The sequence below is a fragment of the Dinoponera quadriceps genome, unplaced genomic scaffold, assembly GCF_001313825.1.
Source record: "Dinoponera quadriceps isolate SergipeBrazil2010 unplaced genomic scaffold, ASM131382v1 scaffold2872, whole genome shotgun sequence".
Classification (NCBI taxonomy): Eukaryota; Metazoa; Arthropoda; class Insecta; order Hymenoptera; family Formicidae; genus Dinoponera; species Dinoponera quadriceps.
The window spans coordinates 619,999-637,542 of NW_014556992.1; the positions used below are offsets into that span (position 1 = coordinate 619,999).

Consider the following 17,544-nt stretch of genomic DNA (forward strand, 5'->3'; position numbering starts at 1 on the left):
TGCTTCTTATATCGACCGACGTTCACGAAGGGAAGAGCATACCCGGATTTCCTCGTGGCGTTTTATCCCGCGCATAATCGTTCAGTTTGTGGCGAACACTCGCGTTCGCTCTAATCCGACCACGCGTATTTGCCTTGCTATAATAGATTTATCTGTGCGCGTACATAGAGGATGCACGCGCGCGCTTCCGTTGCCGATCGGCATTGGTCGCGCAATTATTCGCGACGACTTGCAGCGAGCGGTGGAATTGAAAATTTATCAACACGCTCGGCGCGTCCGCTCTTTAACAATCATCGCTTTATCGTAACGGTTAATAAGTGTTTATTTATAACAGCACCCTGAGAGAGAAAAGAGAGAGGAGCCGAAGGAAGAAATTCAAACAAGTGTAAATAATTTTATGTTTACGATCATGTTATTATTCGTTGCTTCGATAACAAATGCAGAGTTAGGAGATAAGAACTCGTTCGTTGCGTCGCTGAGATTAGCAATTAAAGCGATTCCGACTCGTCGATGCGATTCAGCGCCGGATGAGGCTTCGCGATGGATAAAGCGATAAACAAATTATTGATTTCGCTGATAAACGCTCACGACGCCGATGTTCTTGGCAGTAATTGGCGCGGTATCGCGGTGCGCTAGCCGTCTAGCAACACGGCACGGCGCGTAAACGAATGATACGACGCGCGCGAATAATTGATATCGCGAAATAATATCGACACCTGGCGCGACACGTTGTCGATAGTAATTGCCGGCGATGCTATTAGCCCCGACGATATCGCGCTCGGTTTTCTGCTCGCGGTCTCGTTCGCCTTGATGTCCCTTTGCGTGTACAAGGGACGTCGGGAGGCAACGATCGCCGTTCCCTATCGCCGCTTAATTACGGCAGCGTCTTATCTGCCAGTGTGTCCGCGCGCCGTGCTCGTTTGTTCCTCCACGTTCTCGTTATCGAAGCTTTCGTGGCGGCTCGGAGATCGAGCGATCGGCGTCCGCGGCACCGCTTTCGCGTGTGCGAACTTCATCCCCGACGAACGCCCGGCATGTAGACGTCTTAATTAAAAATGAAATCCGAGACGCGCCCTTCGGACGATCTCTGCTCCGCGACGGAATTCGGGGGACTGAATTCCACTTGCATTTTTTTACGTTGCGCAATTTCTCCGAGTGAAATCTCGCTCAAAGTATGTGAAAGATATTTCAACGTGATAATGATACTCGTGCCACTTGCAGTCGCATGAGTCGATTGATTAGAGTGAAAAATTGGATTTGTTAGAATTGAGTTTGTTTCCGCGGCTACGGAGTACGTTATGTTAACTCTTCAATTTCGAACGATTTTTCACATTTCGAACATTTCTACTCGACGATTCAGGGCGGAAGAGTTCATTCCACAGAAGAAAAGAGTGAAAGATCATTCAACTTCGAGCGACTCGGCTGTGAATCTGCTTTTCTAGTGGAATTTCACTCGAAGAAATTCGAAAAGAACATTGTAGTTCTGCTCGCCCGCGTCTTCGCTCAGATAGTTCCGCAACTATTTCTATCGCGAATCGCGGATCGTCCGAGACGGCTTGGAGACGCAAAATGTAAATTTCCAGGCACGAACATTTAATCGGAACGAGAGAGAAGAGAGCTCGCAGTAGCGCAACGAGATAAGCGTAATCGAGTCTTTCGAGATCGCGACGAACCGTCGCGAATCCATTCGCCGTCCATCCGAATGTTTGTTTTGCCCGGGTTCAACGGGAGCAGAAAATGAGTGCGATGAAGAAGAGAAGAAAGCTCCATGATGAGCGGATAATCGAGCGTCATGCAACGTCGATTCGGCCGATCCGCCGATTTCCATCCGTCCGTCTTTCTCCCTCTCGCTCCTCGCCTCTCTCGTCGAGGTTCAAGGGCACGTCGACTGGGCGGTTCTGCATGTCCAGAAACTCGAGTTCCTACCCGACGACATGGCATCGCGGCAGCAACATAGGGTCGCGCGCTCTAGAATTAACCAACTAGCCAACGAGAGGCCTCTCGATCGCCCGAGCGATTCTCGCGAACAAGGAAGAACACCCATTGCTTCTGTCGTCGCGAAAAAACAGGCGGTATCATTCCACGCGCCAACTTGCTCGCGCCGGAACTGCGCGTTTCGCGTTCCCCGTCCGGCAAAAAGTTGGCGCACGAGGCGACACATAGCCGGTCGTTTCCGCCGCTGTTTGTTCAGCGTTTCTTCGCCGCGGCGTCGGAAGGAATCTGTCGTAGCTTCCTCGTCGCCGCCGGCGATTTCACGGCCGTCGGAGCCCATGTCGATGCGTCCCTTCGCACCCTCCGCCGGCTTGTCTTCAGGCCGCCGATCTCTTCTTCTTCTCGTCAGCTCGTAGTTTGTGCCGGATAAAACCGACCGAGCGACGCGCGTCGCTTCGATACGAGCGGCGGCGCGTCGATCCGCCGTTTTCGATTTTTCACGCCGGCGAACACGCACGACGACGCGCTCGCTCGCGCCGGTCCGGCGTGTTGCGGTAATGAGTTCTCTTTATAACCGCCGCGCGATCATCATCGTGCCGATGCGCTGTAACGATCGCGCGCCATCTTTTTTCCTCTTTCTCCTCGTCGTCGTCCGCTCGGTCCCCCTTCCCTTCCCTCTCCTCCTCCGGTTGAACGCGAATTGGAAAATATCGCCGCTCCGATTCGCGCTCCTGATTATTAATCGCGCCGTGATTACCTGTTCGTAGCCATGCAAATGCGCGCTCGACCGGCACTGCGCCGTAGCGGCCGAGTAATAAAAACGAATTAGAGAATTAGAGGCGATCGTGAATTGCAGCGGCCCAACGGAGGGCGGTTTAATCACCTCGATAACGACGCCGTGGTGAATCGCATCGCCTTGCCATTATCTCTCAACCTTTATTATTACAATTATTATAATTTACGTTAATAAGACCGCGGTGTAATATATAACGACTACATAACTTATTTATGAAACTTGCTCTGAGATTTTTGTAATCAACTGTTTGCTCCCGTCGTTTATTACATCATCCGCGAGTAACGCTGCTGTATGGAATTAATATTAATTAATGTGCGGTCGCGTTCTTATCGCTAAAATCAATTCACATTAACGGTGACAAAATAGTATATATTGACGCCGATTTCTAATTATCATAGTGATTTAATGAATTACAAATTTATGCACGCGGCGCACCGTTTGAAATCAACGTCCGTCATTGCTGCGACTAACGCTAAGAAGGGCACGAATTAATGTACGCCTGCGATCTCTTGTGTTCCAGGATTCCGAGGGGAGCACTGCGAGGAGAACATCGACGACTGTCCGGGCAACCTCTGTCAGAATGGTGCCACTTGCATGGACCGGGTGAACGAGTACTCCTGCCTGTGTCCGCCGGCCTTCACCGGCACGCAATGCGAGCTGGACGTGGACGAGTGCTCCGTGCGGCCGTCCTTGTGCCACAACGGCGCTACGTGCACGAATTCGCACGGCAGTTACTCGTGCATATGCGTGAACGGCTGGACCGGGCCCGATTGCAGCGTCAACATCGATGACTGTGCAGGTGCGGCCTGCTTCAACGGTGCTACTTGCATCGACCGCGTCGGCAGCTTCTATTGCCAGTGCACGTACGGAAAGACCGGTAAGCGACTTCAGACTTGTGTTATCCGAATGTGAACGGATCGGAAAATGCGCCAAGGACGACTTTCTCAAGTCGTTCTGAAAGCAAAATCCGAATATTCCTCGCCATTTCTCTATCCAACGCGCGTTTATTCTGATTATATTTCTTTCGGACGGTCGCGAGAAATTTCGGATCATCGGTGAGATCATCGTGGCGACGATAAAAACTGAGAACCTCGTGATAAAAATTCACGAGGTTCGCTAAAAAAAATGTGTAAATTTTTGCCGAGAAAATTCGCGATAAATTGAATATTAATTACACGGTGATTCCAATCATGAGAAGATTGATTTTCCGAATCCTATCGGTCCAAGTAATTTAATGTCAGTTAAAATCATTACAAACGCGAGCATAGCTGTTAGCTGTGCAGGAAGATCCGATACCGGTTTACTGATGTGAGAGCCTTCCTCGAGAGCGTCCTCTTATCCGGGGCACATTTCATTACCGGTATCAGTCGCGCGTTTCTCCGCGGCGATCCCGCCTGCTCGTTACGTCCAATTCCGGCGCGGTCTTTATCGGCGCGCGCATAATATCGCTGGAAAAAATATGACGGAAGCCTGAAATGCTCCTTTTTCGAGAGAGAGAGAGAGAGAGAGAGAGGCAGACAGACATACGCAACGCCTCCTCCTCCGGTTCGTTTCTGCGAGGTCGCGTATCCGTGGGGTGATTAACTCGACGCCGAGTATGGTCGGGAACAAGACTCGCGACTCGCGGCGGCGGCTCGCGAGATGCATCGGCAGGTGCATCTGCACACGTGCGCCCAGTACGACGCGCCTACTACGAGAGCTACGTAGAGAACGGGTCCTTCGGAATCTCGAGATTCCGAGGACTCCCGGGACGCCCTGGCTTCGCCGTGTATCGACCTTGGCGACTGGAAACGAGTTTCTGTCCTTACTCTCCTTCCATCGCCGGCCGCTCGGGAGAACAGCCGCGAGGTGGGTCGTTTTCAGATCGATCCGCCGGCAATCACCAAATACAGGTATATTCCTCTCTGCCTCTCTCTCTCTCTCTCTCTCTTTCTCTATCTCTCTTTTTCTCTCTTCGCACCGCCAGATAGACCGCGTCGCGATTCCCCGGAATCGGGCTTTTATGTCGACCAGCGGCGATCCCATCGATTCACAGAATCGTGAAGTGCGATGTGGGTACTGAGGTACTTCTCGTGGGAGGTTATTATTATTCATTCGTTTTCTTGTTAGATATAAATCAAAATTAAAATTGAACAAAAATTATTTAATTAACCGTTAAATGCATGAATTTTTTTTTATTACTGAATTATTATTTTTTAAGTTCATAGGTAGTCACAGAAAATGAGAAAAATATTAAAAAAAATCTGAGGCATATGTTGAGCATTGCCTTTGTGCCTTTTGGATTGTATATTTCGTTCTAAAGAAGAATTTGGTCTTCCATGTTTAGGTGTGCCTTTGATCTCGACAAAGAGGAAAAATAAATATGTTGCAAATTTGCAACACTATGCATTTAAGGGCTAAGATTATGTTAGGGTAATTGAAAAATGATTTTCGCCTTACTGAGTGTTAGAGTATACAGAGACGTGATAAAAATCCAAGCTTGCAAACTTCACACGGTCCAATCTCACGAAGATACACAAGTGTGCGCGTTGGCGTACTGCGTGCTCTATTATACTCTCGCCGAGACGATGAGTGTGAAATTTTTTTGGACGAATTTCTCTTACGCACTATAAAGCATAACAACGCGATGTTATAGTCGTTCGTGGGAAATCACTTCAATTGCGAATTCAATCGTCGTTGGATATCATCCGCTTCAGAATCGAGAATCGGAGCATATTATTTTGCGAGTAGACTACTGTCTTTTTAGGGTTCAGGGAAGAAAAGTTCGCAGAAGTTATAACGGACCTGCGGTACACGAACGCGTAATGGTCCTTTTCGCTCGCGCCTTCGGGCGTACTTTCAGAGTTCGCGTTAGAGATATAGTTACAGTTACTCGCGGGTGCATGCTCGTGCATCTGCATGCACTTACTCTGGTTTATATATGAATATCCCGGGGACTCCGGTACCGTTATCGGGCCTCATAAAGAAAAGTTCGCTTCGACACACGCGAGCCGCTTCCCAAGGAAAATTACGTCCCCCGGCGTAGCTTTCTCAATTTTATATTGTCCTTCCGAGTTTACGATGCCGGCAATTTCCTCAACTCGCCTTGCAATAATTTGTACGGCCGCATAATTTGTTGCGCGGGTCGAAGGAAGTCGAGAAGAGGGTACGTGCGTTCGATAATTCCATATGCTTCGTACCGACCGTGATTGTTATCGTGCTGATGGACGATAATAGAAAGATTTTACAGAACACTGCGAAGTGCATCGCGGCCAAATTTTATATTGATTTTACATTCTATTTATTACGCATCGAGAGAAAAATTCCGACTATTTGATACAAGGATGATTTATAGGATATTTTTCGCGTTAAAAACGGTAATAGACAAATAAAAATTCGCACACAATTATTCGTTCCTGAGTAAACGGCGAGTTGAAATATTTTCATATATTCATTGCAGTATTATTATTAATTTAATCATGGCATGTGTATTAGTGTGATATCCGTAATAAATGGATTATGTTGTATTAGAGCGTAGGACAATGATATACGTAAACATGACGGTCGAATTGTGCGTGTTGTTTTTTCCTGCGCGCGCGCGTGCGCGCGCCTTGTTATTGAAAGTCAGTCGGTCGCTGCGCGTGAAGAGGCAACTCGCGTTGTACTAAAATCAATAGATTAGTTCAAAATTTCTGTGTCAACTGTTGCATTAGTTCATAATTATCAGAATTTGTTGTCTTGTATGCATCTTGTTGTCGAATGTCAGTCGGTCGTCGCGCATCGAAGGAGCACAACTCGTAATTTGCGTCGTACAAAGATTCGTTCGTGCAACATTTTTATATGAGCTATCGGAGTTATTTGGGACGAGTGGTGTAATTCTACACCATGTGTGTAATGTCGTGTGAAAAATGAAAGAAAAAAGAACTGTTGGTTTTGTGTCGCAGGACTCCTCTGCCATCTCGACGACGCCTGCACGTCGAATCCGTGTCACGAGGGCGCGATCTGCGACACCAGCCCTATCAACGGCTCCTTCACCTGCTCCTGCGCCACCGGATACAAAGGACTGGATTGCTCCGAAGACATTGACGAGTGCGAGCAAGGTGAGTCTTATTTCTCGACTTGCATGTGTGCACGCTTTAACGGTTCATGTTCTCGAAAATGTTTACGATATATTTTACGAGAGTCGTCGATACGAATCTCGACATATCTACAATTGTGTTTTGTCTGTAATTAACTTGTTTTTTCTAATGCGATTTTACTTCGAAAAGAATTTTCCATTTTTCCTTCATTCTTTTTCTCTTTCATTGACGTTCCCCACGTTGCTCGAAACAATTAGACGATCACTTCTTCGGATATTTGTATTATAGATATTCGACAAAAATGTTAGATACTTTTATCAGTATATTTGCTAGACATTTATTTCGTGGCTATTTCGTTTCATATTTTATTCAAGTTACATAAACATTCGGTAGATTTATTTGTTCGATGTGATCATGTGACTTTTTTAAGTATTGTATGTGCTTCCTATGAAATATTCCTTGCGTTGCTTTCATCATTCTTATCTATATTCGGGAGCACGCAACTCCGGTTGTACGTTCGATTATCCATACTTCCGTGGACCTTCGAATTTAACGGGATCGTGAGTGATTAAGCGACCGCTTTTATTCAAAGTGGGGAATTTCAACGGATTATAAGCTTCGCGTAATGACCGGCCAATCCGGGGATAAATTCGGCCAAATGAAGTACCTAATTGACTGTCGCTGTATAGTATCGACCGCTTAATGCGGCGGTTGATTTTGAAGATCGGCTCTCAGACCGGCCGTTAGTCCGCGTCCGTTTCGGCCGCTATTATAATCCGTTTCGAAAGTAATCTCCGTTCAAATCGAAAGTAATGAGCCTCTCTCGCGGTGGCTACTCCGGCTGGTCGGCATAGTTATTAATGACGGGCTCGATTCAAGAACGCAGAAATGCCGGTCGACCGTTCGCAATCGGCTGAGAAAAATCGCACGAGGGGGGAGGGGGGGGATAGCTATCGGATAGATGTTATCGCACGGTGCGGCGAGACCAGTTCACGTATTAAAGTCGCTCGCGGAAAATAATAAATCGCGGGCCTCTCGAGTGACAGTCAAGGAAAATTCAGGGAATCGTTGAGGCGGCAAATCGCGTCTTATCCTTGCGCGCGTCATACATCCGGCTCGAAAAATACGATCGCCGATGCTTGCTTCACGGGCGGCGATAGAGGGAATCCTCGACGGCGTGAAGCGTGCCTTCGGATATTACGCGAGGCTAAACGGCGATAAAGTCATGAGCGGCGACGCGAATTATTCAAATTAAACGCCGTCTTAATCGGATTCACGACGACGCGCGCTTCGGGAAGCAATACTTGCCACGTTATCGAAAATAAACGTAAGTATAAATGAACATAAATAAGAGAGACATTCGACTCGGTGTCGCGGGTACTGCGGGCCGTTGCGAAGTTCGTTCTTTATTATGTCAACTGCGGCAGTATATTATAAACGTGAATTAAATCGAGATAGCTATGTATTCGGTGGGGGAAGGAAGACGAGAAAAGAGAAAAATTGTTTAAATGTCTAAAGAGCGCGATTGCAAAATATGGATTGACCTCTCTTTGTCCGTTCGCTTCTACTCGAGATGTTTATTTCGCGCAATTAATTCGTCATTGCGGTCGGAAGAGTTTCGACGAGGCGATAACGGCCGCTCCAACGACACTCTTGAAGGGGTCATCGCGCTCTGTAATATTTCCCTCTGATCACGTATGTTTGCGCGGTTGTGTGTCCCTCCACCTCGCGCGACCTGTGCGTGTTAACATCGCTGCATCAGCGTGGGCAGTATGGTAATTGCGAGCCAATCGAGGACACGCGAATGGCTCTCTCTCTCTCTCTCTCTTCCTTTCTCTCTGAGGAAAAAAAGAAAGATGGAGCGAGAGAGAAAGAACGGCGAGTCCAGAAGGGTATTCTTCGTTAGCATCGCTAATGGTGCTGTAACTAAAAACGGGAGCCGAATTTCACGTCGCGATCACGGCGATCGCCATACGTCTCTCGATTTTTGTCCATCATCGATCAACTCTTGCCGGCGATCGAGCCGGCAAAAACGAGTTCCGGTGGGAGTGATCATCATTACGTTCCATCGCTCCGAAGGATCACCGTAGCGCGCTTAGGCGTACTTAATGGCGAATTGATGATACGAATGTCGCGGACGTCTCGCGCTGAAAAATAGCTTCGAGACTGTGAGAAAAGAACTTCCAAGACAGAATAGAGTCGGATCAGGATTTGTCACAATTCATAGTCGGAATTCCCGTGAATTAGAATATTACGGCTGACGCTCGTGGAGAGAATTTCAAGCGTCACGTGTAGCATGACAATCGGCATTTCTTCTCTAAATCTCACTCCAACATGAAACTCGCGATTCGAGCGGTCTCACGCGAATCAATATCACAATATTATATTGGAGAAGTCTAGAAAAGTAAATTATATAGATATCACCTTGATGGAAATATGACAACGCACGGATGCGCCAATGCGACCACTCGTGTACTTTCTTCCCTTCTCTTTCAATTTTATGTAATAAAATATGAAAAAATATCCAACAGATACGCGCGATGTGTGAAAATATAAATCATTCGAGGAAAGTATCACGCATCAACGCACGTCAACGTGATCTTAATCTCGGTCACTACGATCATCGTGAGATAATAAGGATACCGCTGGCCGGAGTTCTCGTCGGAGAACGATCGTGGAAGAAACGCGTCGGGATCGATATCGCGCGCGCGAGAGATTTTTCAGACGAGATAACGGCAAGATCCGCGCTCGTGGCTCTCGGGGCCTCGAGGTATAGTAATCGCGGGATTAATGTGCGCGTTCCGAGTGTACGGAGGCCCCCACGGTCCGAGCAAATTGAAAACCCACACGGGGCAGATTGGCGGACGGCGATCGATCGATTACGATCGATTAATTCGGCGCTGGATCCGCGCCGCGTTATTTATCGTGCCGGGTCCTCTCCTCTCCCTTTCTCTCATCACGCGCCGTCCCGTCGTCCTTCTCGTCATCGAGCCACGTTGATCGATATATCGCCTGTCCGGCAGTTTTAATCAACATATGTTATGAGCTCGTAACAGTACAGTGTAATAATGAAAATTAGCCGCCGCGGTTTTCTCAGATGATTGTCCGAAGGGTGTGTGTTCCACCTGAAATTACGAAATATTCATCCGAACTCTCCCTCCCTTCCCCCTCTTTTTTCCATTAATTATTTGTTTATCACAATTTAAATTATCTCAGCGTGTAATTCGAATATTACCGGTCGGTTACGCGTTCCGTAATTCAATATTCCGCAAAAATATTCCGGGGTGACGTGGACGTTTATACGTTGCACACAGCGCGATGGCGGAATGCATAATTTATCAGGTTCGTTACACACTCCCATAATTTAATATTCAGCAAAGGTGTCCAAAGTGACACAGATTTTCTGTCACACGGCGCGATAATGGAACGTATAATTTTCGCGATTCGTCACACCACCCTTCGGTGATTTAACGTGCCGTGAAGCCGCGCGGAATGACGATGGATATCGCGCACAGTCGCCGCCGCCGAAAGCGCGCGACGACAATCGCCGACGCGCGATCTAGATCTCGCGGGATCTCGGCGTTTATCGTTATTTATCGCCCGAGGTGACGTGTCGGTCCGTTTACATATATATTCACACGCACACACACAGCCGTCGCGCGCGTGAACGTCCGCGGGGAGCAACGATTCTTAATGGCGCGCCGCGATGTACCCAATTTTCTCTCTCTCATTCCTTCCTCGATCGCGTAGCTGCGGGCAAACTTGTCATTCGCAAGTCGTTCCTCTTCTCTCGCGCACCCGCCTCTCTCTTTCTCTCTTTCTTCCTCGGCGCCGAACGAATGTGATATGTGACCTATGATTGGAGGGTCCCGCGTGATGTATCGCGAGGGAGTCCCACTGTCAAGACGCCGGCGATTATTAATAATTCTGCGGTGATAATTAATGGCCGCGCGGGAATTTATCGAGTCTCTTTTTCGGCCCGATCGTTTCACGCATCGAACTTTCATACCCGTGTGTACGTGTGTATTTGCTCACCAGATGGTGCGTCGCAGCAATCAGTAGTATGCAAAATCGGAAACGCGATCATCGATTCCGTTGTCATCGTTCCGTCGATGAACGAATATGTATAGGCTTTTTTTTTCTATCCGCAAATGTATTATTTTCTCGTTAAGTTTTCGTGGATTCTTCGGAATTCATAATGTCTCGATGAATAACGATGTAACGGCCCGATATCATTATAATCCCCTTCTATTTCGTATTTTTCTCGTTACCAGTAGATTAAGCGGCCGTTCGGCGGCATAAGTACGTAATACGCGTAGGTAATGGGTTTGTAATTAACCAGTGGACAGGCAGTAGTCGCGGGTTAATTAATAGTCCGGCCGAGAATCGAGCGCGGCATGGAGCCACACACCTCGGCGGTTTCCCCTCTTGCGCACACGCGGCGTGTAAGCTTTATCTACCGATATCATCTGCGAGGTTTCGATTCGCAGCGCGGATCGGAATCGTGCTTCGTTCTGTTTTCAACCGTCGTCACTAACAGAAAGAGAGAGAGAGAGAAAAGCAGAAAGATAGAAAGAGGGAGGGGGCAGATAAATAGAATCGGTATCTTTCGAGACGTTTTAACCTGTTTTTGCACATAAGATTTTTTCTTTATATTTTAGCAATAGAATTTAATAATGTAAGAGACCTCCCTGATGTATATTTTTATCGGGCGGTCGCACCTCGAGAAGGAACACCAGCGTTGGCGCACCACATATTCATATCTTCACTCTGTGGAATCGATCTTTGAAGTGGCATTGGGGGAAAAGATGGCTTGACACGAATTATTCTCGTCGTTCTTTTGCGAAAGTATCGTTAGATGCCGAGCTGACGATTTACGCGAATTTCTCAAGATTTCCAACGAGATTCATTTTCGAGGTTTAAAGTAGCCCAACATCTCGGAAGCGAATCGCGCCCATCGAAACGAACGTCTCTCCGATTCGGTGTATCCGCGAAGCGAGCGAGAACGCGGAAGAGATGAAGGCGGATTAGGCGGGATGCATCGCGGGATATCGCGCGAATCGCCGCGATCACGGTTAAACCGACTATCGGCCGCGGATCGCAGCTGGACCGGCGATAGGAATGCGAACTCGTTTAAACTGCGGAGAGAAAGGAGACGAGGTGGAGCATCTGGAAACCGCACGGAGTAAATCCCCCCGTCGTTCTCTCTCTCTCTCTTCTTTTCTGTTTCTCCCTCTCGCGCGATGCGCCATAATAAACACGCAGAGCGCCGGTCGTACATGCACGGCCGGTTAATACGTTTCGTTCCGGACAAAGACACTTCATTAATAATCAAAAGCACGTCTTTTGTGTCCGCGGGCCTTCCCTGGGCTCGCCCCCACCGCGGTCCGGCCGAGACGCGTTGCGCGCACGCGGCGGATATCCTCCTCGCATTAGTAGCCGCGTGTTCGTTAATCAACCGTCACGGAATTAATTGGATTTCGGTGGTGAGCGTTAACAATCGGCTCGTTCGCCTCGCTCGTTCATTACCGCGCGCGCACCTCCGCGTGAACTCCGCGCGCAGGTGATACTCGTCGACTCGCGATAATTAGACATCGCATTGGCAATTACGCGATCCGAAATGTCCGTCCGTAATCCATTTGTAACGGCCACGAAGGTACGTGAGCTCAAGTCGCGATCGTACGTGAGAATATTCTTGAGCGCCCGCGTTCGGTTCTCTTTTCATACGTACTATTTCGCAACGCGGACTATTTTTCGTTGCTCCTGCTCGAAACTCGGTGGCGCGCAAGTTTTCGGGATAGACGTTAAAAATACGGTATCGCGTGCGCCGGTGTCATTTATCATCCACGCCACCGGTTTGTTCTCCAGCCGGGTGGCGTTTTGCCCACCGTTCCTCGCTTTCGAAATGTGCCAGACGTTTGATTTCGACCGTTAGAAATTTTTTGTACGCCCACAAAGGCTGCGAACGAACGATGAATTAGGGACGAGCGCGGATGATGACCGGTTCGGTGTCCTCTTCGGCGGACGTTGTCGTCCTCGTCGCAGCGTTCCGCGCTTTGCACGGCCGTCGTAATTAGGAAGGCATTACTCAAAGATAGCTCCTCTCTCCTCCGCGGAGAAGACCGCTCGCGAACGGCCGCTTCTCTTTCTCTCTCTTTGCTTCGGGGGCGTACGATTATTCATCGCGACGAAGTACGCGCGATTCGAGAAATTATCGGTAAATTACCGTACCGCCGCGCACATGGCTCTCTGTCACGTTCGTGTCGACGATGATGAAGGGCGAACTACCCTTTGGCCATAAGGCCCGGTTACCCGCATGTTCTTCAGTTTTCGCCCGTGGACTCGCGATCAAGTCGCGTCGTTATTATCGATTTATCGCTTCCGTTCTTGGCTCCTCGAAAAATGGTCGCCCTGAGAACATTCCTCACGAGAAAACGAAGAGCGCATCTTGCGCGCACGTGTATGTGTGTGTATCGCTGCTGGAAACAATTACGAAATTGCTTCGTCGAATAACCATATCGTCTTATAAATAAGGTATTTTCCAGATTAGTTATCGAGAATATTTTTCTTACTATCTAATCTCGGATTCTGCCTATTTTAGCTGTATCTCTTGGATTTAATTTTCAAGCGTAAGAATCACTCGATAGGAATGTTCATTCTACGTGATCCCTCAAAGAGGGTTTCCAGCAACGCATTCTACAATACTTGATTTAATCTCCGACTGAAATCGAAGTTATGCATTCGGGTTAAGATTTACGCGGCTCAGGACGCCTATTATGGGACTTGGTTCGGAATGAATTCCGAATCATTCGTTTATCTTCTAGATTTTCCCTTGTATTTTACAGAGAATAATTAAACGATTCCGATCAATTCCAAACAAGTCCGTAGTATGCGGCCCGCAGATGTCATTCGTTCAAAAACTGTCTTCGAAAACAAGTGAATTCATTAACGCTCGATACGCCATCATGCACTTCTCCACCGTCCTTAGATCGTGGTCGTCGTGAGCGCTTACCGAACCAAACGTGATTTTCGCCGCATTCTTCGTGCACTACGTGCGCGCCCGCACGCGCGTTAATACCGCCGGTGATTAGCCGGGACTTCGGACCCACCTCATCTCATTTATCCCCCTTTTTTCTCCTCCCGGCCGTTTGATACTACAAGTCATTAAACCCTGTAGATCGGCCGCACACCTCCCCTCCCTCTCCCATCGCCATCTCCCCATCATCCGTCTCTTCCTCTGACGATTGCCCTGGGCACTTGGAGATTCTGAAGGCTGATAAAGCGACAGGGCACTCTGCTCCCGATGGCCGCTAAGAAATCCCCGAGGATTAGTTTATTAATGGCCACCGGGCATAATTATCGGCTGTTCTGCGGCGTCAAGGCGGATCTTTCGACGGGATCGGTTGGAAGCGGTGGCCGCGTCGTTTTCGCGATCCGTTCATTTTTCTTCTCTCGCTCACTTACTTACTTTCCTTCTCGCTTTATCTCCTTCTCTCTCTCTTCTTTTTTTCTTTTTCCATCGGAAACGTGCACTTATCGCCACCCTCGGACGCACGCCCGCGGCCGCGCTTGTACTTGGAATAATAACTTAAGAGCTGCGCTCGAACGAACGAACGAACGAAGGTGCGCGACTCGCGGCGAGGCCGTAGGAGATCTCTTAATGCCCTCCGCGCGGCTGTTCCGTGATAAGTCGAGATAGCGGCCTTCTCGAGAGACTACCGCGCTAAATCAGGGAAATCAGGACTCCCCCTCTTCTTTGCGCCGCCCTCGACGCGATCGTCCTTTAATTATTCCAGTTTTGCGAGAGGAATCTCGTCGAACGGAGAGAGAGAGAGAGAGAGGGGCTCATTTAATCGGCAGGTTTATTAAGTCGCGGAGCGAAGCGGATTTCGATATAATTGGAGCTACCCTCGTCGTCGGCGAAGTCGCCACCCTCTTAATGTGTGACCACGTGTTACACGGACAGTTTAATTAATGCTCGACGACGAAATCCTTACATTTTTTCCCTCTTTTTCTTCCGAGCAACTTGCGCAACGCTCCTCCGCGCTCGCGGAGCGGCTATAAACCGAGAGCGGTCGCATTAAAATCCGCGCTATGTTAATCCAAGCCTGTGATTCTCGATATTTGCGTAAAAGATACGCGGTGTAAGAAATATTCTCGCGTTCCTGTAAGCTGTGCGTGAAAGACCGATCTCGCGCATCTGTAAATACGAATATTCGCCGGGGTAGATCTCGTTTCTCGCGGTGAGACTTTTTCGTTTCTCGCCGCCGCCGCCGCCGGTGTGATCTTTTCTTCCGAATAATTCACCCAGCCTAGATCACCGTCGTCTGGCGACTGCCTTCTTTTCTTTCTCCCGATTTATAAATATTTGCGCCGGATTTCTGAAAATGTCGGACCACTCGCAGCGAGAGCTCACCGCAAACGAGGTGGTCAGCCGCCGCCGCGTCGTCTTCGTTGTCGTCCGGTGTTGAGTTACATCGTCGGTGCTCTGAGCAGGGTCGAAACGCCTGAAGTCCTTCATCGCGCGAAGGGGTGACGGTCGACAGGATGTCGGGGAATTTTTGACACTTCTTGAATGTGGATCGCAAGAGTAAAGAATCCTTATTAAGGATTTTCTTCAGCCGACCTGGCAAACATTACTTGTAACGTCTGTCTCTTTTTTTTTCTAAATTTATTCCTGTTAGCGAGACATCAGAAATTTTTATTATTTTTATTGCGTATATTTCACGTATGTCATATTATTAATATGTATTTTATTTATTTATTTGTGTATATTATATTTTTTCTATCATTTGATCTCTCGGAGTTTACATATAAAATTTGGTTTTCTGATCCGCGAACAATGAATTAACGAAAATCCGTTGCTTCTTCCGCCTATCAAAAAATCGTAGCGACGATCCGATTAATGCGTGCGAATGCAAATACGATAAAGTGCAACGAAATCTGCCCTTATGATCGTTTCCTCCTCGTCTCCCCGCGTTCGTTTTCGTGCTGCGCTGAAACGATCTCGGAAACCGTGAACTCTGCTTTGCTATCTACCGGCTAAACAAAGGCTTATTGTTACACCGGAATTTGGCAACCTCAACAATGTCGATATCACCAGAAAGAGTCCCGGTGGCATACCCCGTGTCGTATAGATAATCTCGTTTATATTTTGCCGGTATTCTTGAGTTGCCATACTATAAGCAGATGACGACACCGGAACTTCGGGAACATTAACTACGATAGCTCTTAATCAACTCGAGTATCTTATCGAAAAAAATGTCGCTTCGTCTATCTTTTTGCATTATCAACTAAAGGAATCGCTCTACCCAATCGTCACCCAGATATCCGCAAAGAACTCGCGGACTGTCTTTCCCCTGAAATATCTTTCTTTCTTTTCCGAGGCAAATTATTTTCTGCGCGTTATCGACTATCGTATAACGATAACCGTACTATCCCGATAACGAAGCAGTTTGAAGAAACAAAGCGACCTTTGAATCGTATCGACTGGCCGAGTGTTCGTAGCAAGAAGTGCCATTCGTAGCGACATATTCGACGCGCGACGACAGCGCGTTCGGTGTAATGAAATTTTGCCGGAAGTCGCGTCTCGAAGGAGGAGCGAGAAGGAGGAGAGAGAAGAAAAGAAGGGCCAGCTCCGGTCGGAGTTGACCGTACAGAAGCGCACTTTTCTTAAGGTGGGAGACGGCCCCTTCATGCGCATCGCGGAGCCCTCATGGACGAATCTAATTAAACGCTAAATTGTTATTTTAAGTTTAATAACAACCATAATGATCTCGCGCCCGAGCTGGGGCTCTGTTATTATCTAGATTGCATATTTTCTGGTAGATTAAGTTCCTTAAGCGAGCCGCGCTCCCGGCGAAAGAGCAAGAAGTCCTCGGACGGAGCGGAGCCAGCCGCCGGCCGGGCTCGATCGTGTCTGGTGCGACGCGATGCAACGCGCGACTTGCAAACTACGCCTCGTGGCGCATGTAACGGAGCGATTATGCGCGCCGTCGTGCCGGGAAGTTCGGGGAGGCATCGCGATTGCAAAACATCGAAGCGCAGTAGCTGGTGATTTCAGAAAATTTCCGAGCTTGAGGATTTTTTTTCCGATAATTTAAGAATCGTCCGTTCGATCGATACGCCGGAGATCGATATAAAAATAAGAGATCATGCATCGGAAATTACTCTCGCGTTCTACGAGTCGCGATATACAAGCGTGAGAGCGACTTACTTTTCCCGTTTATTTAGAAACATCTAATTTTTCCTCACTTTTGAGAAAAACTAATTTTTTTTTCTTTTTTTTTCTCACTCGATTTAAGCCTGCCCGAAAAGACCCGATCACAAGTTCATGTTTAATAATTCTAGCTTCTTTAAAAACAAAAGAATCTAATTTTTGTTTTCTACAAAGGGTTTTATTGTGTCTGAATATGCATGTCTAAGGTTGAGTTTAAAGTTTTCTTATTCTTTTAAGAATGGAACTCACTTCTCTCGCTAATTTCGGCAGCTATAAACCGTTCCTATGCCTGCAATATATAATATTTGGAATTTGTCTTACAGCGCTATTGACATTGCTAATTTGTTCTCTGAAGCATGTTTCAGATGCTTCATTCGTCGCACTTGAATTTTACATGTAAAAATTTCCTCCCTCGCATTAAAAATGTCTCTCATCCCAGCATGAAAAAGATCTTTTCTCGTGGCGTGGAAAATTTCTTTCCTCGCTTCAAATCGCCTCGACGGTTACCGACACGGCGGTGGCGAATTTCAGGCGGTATT

At 47.8% G+C, this 17,544-nt stretch overlaps 1 protein-coding gene across 2 annotated transcripts in view; it reads left to right on the forward strand.

The window, feature by feature from the left end:
- Window positions 1-17,544, forward strand: part of LOC106748527 (neurogenic locus Notch protein) — a 256,282-nt gene that overhangs the window by 159,292 nt on the left and 79,446 nt on the right. For both annotated transcript variants that reach the window (XM_014627172.1, XM_014627173.1), the window contains 2 exons: window positions 3,249-3,605; window positions 6,652-6,807. In XM_014627172.1, the coding sequence (XP_014482658.1) occupies window positions 3,249-3,605; window positions 6,652-6,807 (513 nt within the window). The remainder of the gene's footprint in view (window positions 1-3,248; window positions 3,606-6,651; window positions 6,808-17,544) is intronic.